Consider the following 2,877-nt stretch of genomic DNA (forward strand, 5'->3'; position numbering starts at 1 on the left):
CCTTTAAAAAAAGAAAAATAGTCTAAGAGATAAAAATGAATACATTCCAGGCAAGAGGAACAGTCTATGTAAGTGTACAAGGGCAGGAGACAGCATGTTGATGTTAGTAAATATCTAATAGTTCAACTTGATTGTAACAGAGGTTATATCAAGGGTAGTTGTATGAAATAAGGCTAGAAATATAAGAGTTAGGTTATGAAGGGACTTAAATACTCTGCTAAATAAAAGGTTTGTATCTTATCTGCTAAGCAATAGGGAACCACTGAAGATTTTTGAATAGAGAAATGACATGATCAAATCTGTGCCTTAAGAAGATTATTTTATCGATACCATGAAGGACGAATTGAAGGAAGGAAGACAAGGAATGGGACTTGTGAACAGGGAGACGCAGATGAAATGTAAAACTCTTTTTGTTCCTTCCCTCAAAGATCTTACAACCTAATTAAGCAGAAAAGAAACCTATGCAATTGAATTAAAGCTACAATTCAAGACAGTATCAATTCATCAATCAATCATCAAGCATTTATTAAGCACCTATTTATGTTCTAGGTATATAGTTGGTATGTGGTTAATTGTCCAGATTAATCGTACAGACAGTAAGTGATAGCATATTCTTAACTCTGACAGATTGGCCCAAAAAATAGAATGGAAGAGGCTATCCTGTCCAATCAGACCTCAGTGACTTATTTCCGGTTGCGAGGTCTGTCCACCAACCAGAAGGTACAAATGGCTGTATTTGCAGTGTTTCTCATTTTCTATATCCTGACTCTGATGGGTAACATTCTCATTGTCATCACCATCATCTATGATCGCCGACTCCACACCCCCATGTATTTCTTCCTTAGCAACTTGTCCTTCATTGATGTCTGCCACTCTACCGTCACAGTCCCCAAAATGCTCGTGGACACCTGGTCTGAGGAGAAGCTCATCTCCTTTGATGCTTGTGTTGTTCAGATGTTCTTCTTGCACCTCTTCGCCTGCACAGAAATCTTTCTCCTCACAGTCATGGCCTATGATCGCTACGTGGCCATCTGCAACCCACTACACTACATGACAGTGATGAACTGGAAGGTGTGCGTGCTGCTGGCTGCAGCACTCTGGACTGGAGGGACTATCCATTCAGTGGCCTTGACCTCCCTCACTATCAAGCTGCCCTACTGTGGTCCTGATGAGATTGATAATTTCTTCTGTGATGTCCCGCAAGTAATCAAACTGGCCTGCACAGATACCAGAATCATTGAGATCCTTATTGTCTCTAATAGTGGGCTGATTTCTGTGGTCTGTTTCGTAGTACTAGTGGTCTCCTATGCTGTCATCCTCGTGTCTCTACGGAAGCGGATTTCAGCAGGCAGGCACAAGGCCCTGTCAACCTGTGCAGCTCACCTCACAGTGGTCACACTTTTCTTGGGACACTGCATCTTCATCTATTCCCGCCCTTCCACCAGCCTTCCTGAGGACAAAGTGGTGTCTGTATTTTTCACAGCTGTTACCCCGCTTCTGAATCCTATCATCTATACCCTGAGAAATGAGGACATGAAAAATGCCTTGAACAAGCTAACAGGGAGGAAGGAAAAGAAAGAAGGAAAGTGAAAATTATTCTCAATCCTTATGCTGTTTGCTTTTCAACCAATTATTTATTCAACATTTACTGAGCAGTTATCATATGCTAGTCACTGTGGGGAATAAAAAAAAAAGAAATGAGATCTATTTTCCGCCTTCAAATAACAGATACAAATACAAAAAAATTTATGTTAGAATGCAATAGGTAAAAAAAAAAAAGAATGCAATAAGTGCTTAGGAAAAATATAAAGTACTATAAAAGTTTGGAGGCAGAAGAATTCACTTTCTGTTTGGGGTATCAGGAAAGAGATGGAAATAATGTGCAGTATTTCAGGAGTAGTTATAGGACCGGAATAATAGTATGAGCAAAAGCCTGGAGGCAGGAAAATTGGAGTGTTGGGGGGATCAAGAGTGTAGTGAAGGAGGAAAATGATGATAATAATACTGATTAGAAAGTTAGTGAGGGGGCAGCTAGGTGGCGCAGTGGATAGAGCATTGGCCCTGGAGTCAGGAGGACCTGAGTTCAAATCCAGCCTCAGACACTTAACACTTACTAGCTGTGTGACCCTGGGCAAGTCACTTAACCCCAATTGCCTCACTAAAAAAAAAAAGTTAGTGAAATAGCCAAAGCAGAAAATAACAAGAATCTGAGTTAATGTGGTACCTATTAGAACGGAAAGTTGAGGTTAGAAGCAGAATATACTGTAAGAGTAGAATCATTGGTATTTCAGGCCTGAGAGAATGGTGGAGCATAATTGAATCATTCAAGTACTCTTTATTTGAACAAAGGAGCCAGAGAAAAACTACTCGCAATTTAGGCCAACTCATATTTGCCAATCACAACAATAAAGGCTCTCACTCTGAATCCCATTATGAGAAATGGAAACATTTAATGGAAAGAACAATGCAATGGAGAGCTAAAGACCTAAAATCTTATTCCAGGTCCATCCTTCAAATTGTATGAACTTAGGAAGTTGCTTAATTTCTCATGACCTAGAATACCTCATCTGTAAAATAAGAATAATAATATACTACTATTATTCTTCCTACAAATCAAAACTGTGGTCTGTAATAATGAAATGATATAGTAAATGAAACATAAATACAGCCTTTCGGAAGTAAAAGCATTATATAAATATGAGCTATTTCTTTGACCTTGGAATTGGGAAGACCTGGGTTAGAGTCCTGCCTCGGACTCATATGGCTATGGGATCTTAGACAAGGTGCTAAGACTATAAATTTCTTAGCAGGTTGTGATATGCATTGGGAGAGAGAGTTTTATGGAGGTACAGATCCAGTCCTAAAAAAGCAATTCAT

General features: G+C 39.3%; 1 protein-coding gene across 1 annotated transcript; it reads left to right on the forward strand.

Annotated features, from left to right (window-relative positions):
* Positions 1-645: 645 nt before the first annotated feature.
* Positions 646-1,590, forward strand: LOC122743728 (olfactory receptor 4E1). Its single transcript, XM_043988852.1, has one exon. The coding sequence runs from the start codon at positions 646-648 to the stop codon at positions 1,588-1,590; it is 945 nt and encodes a 314-aa protein (XP_043844787.1).
* The last annotated feature ends 1,287 nt before the right edge of the window (positions 1,591-2,877 follow it).

This window comes from Dromiciops gliroides, chromosome 2, assembly GCF_019393635.1.
Source record: "Dromiciops gliroides isolate mDroGli1 chromosome 2, mDroGli1.pri, whole genome shotgun sequence".
In the NCBI taxonomy this organism is placed as follows: Eukaryota; Metazoa; Chordata; class Mammalia; order Microbiotheria; family Microbiotheriidae; genus Dromiciops; species Dromiciops gliroides.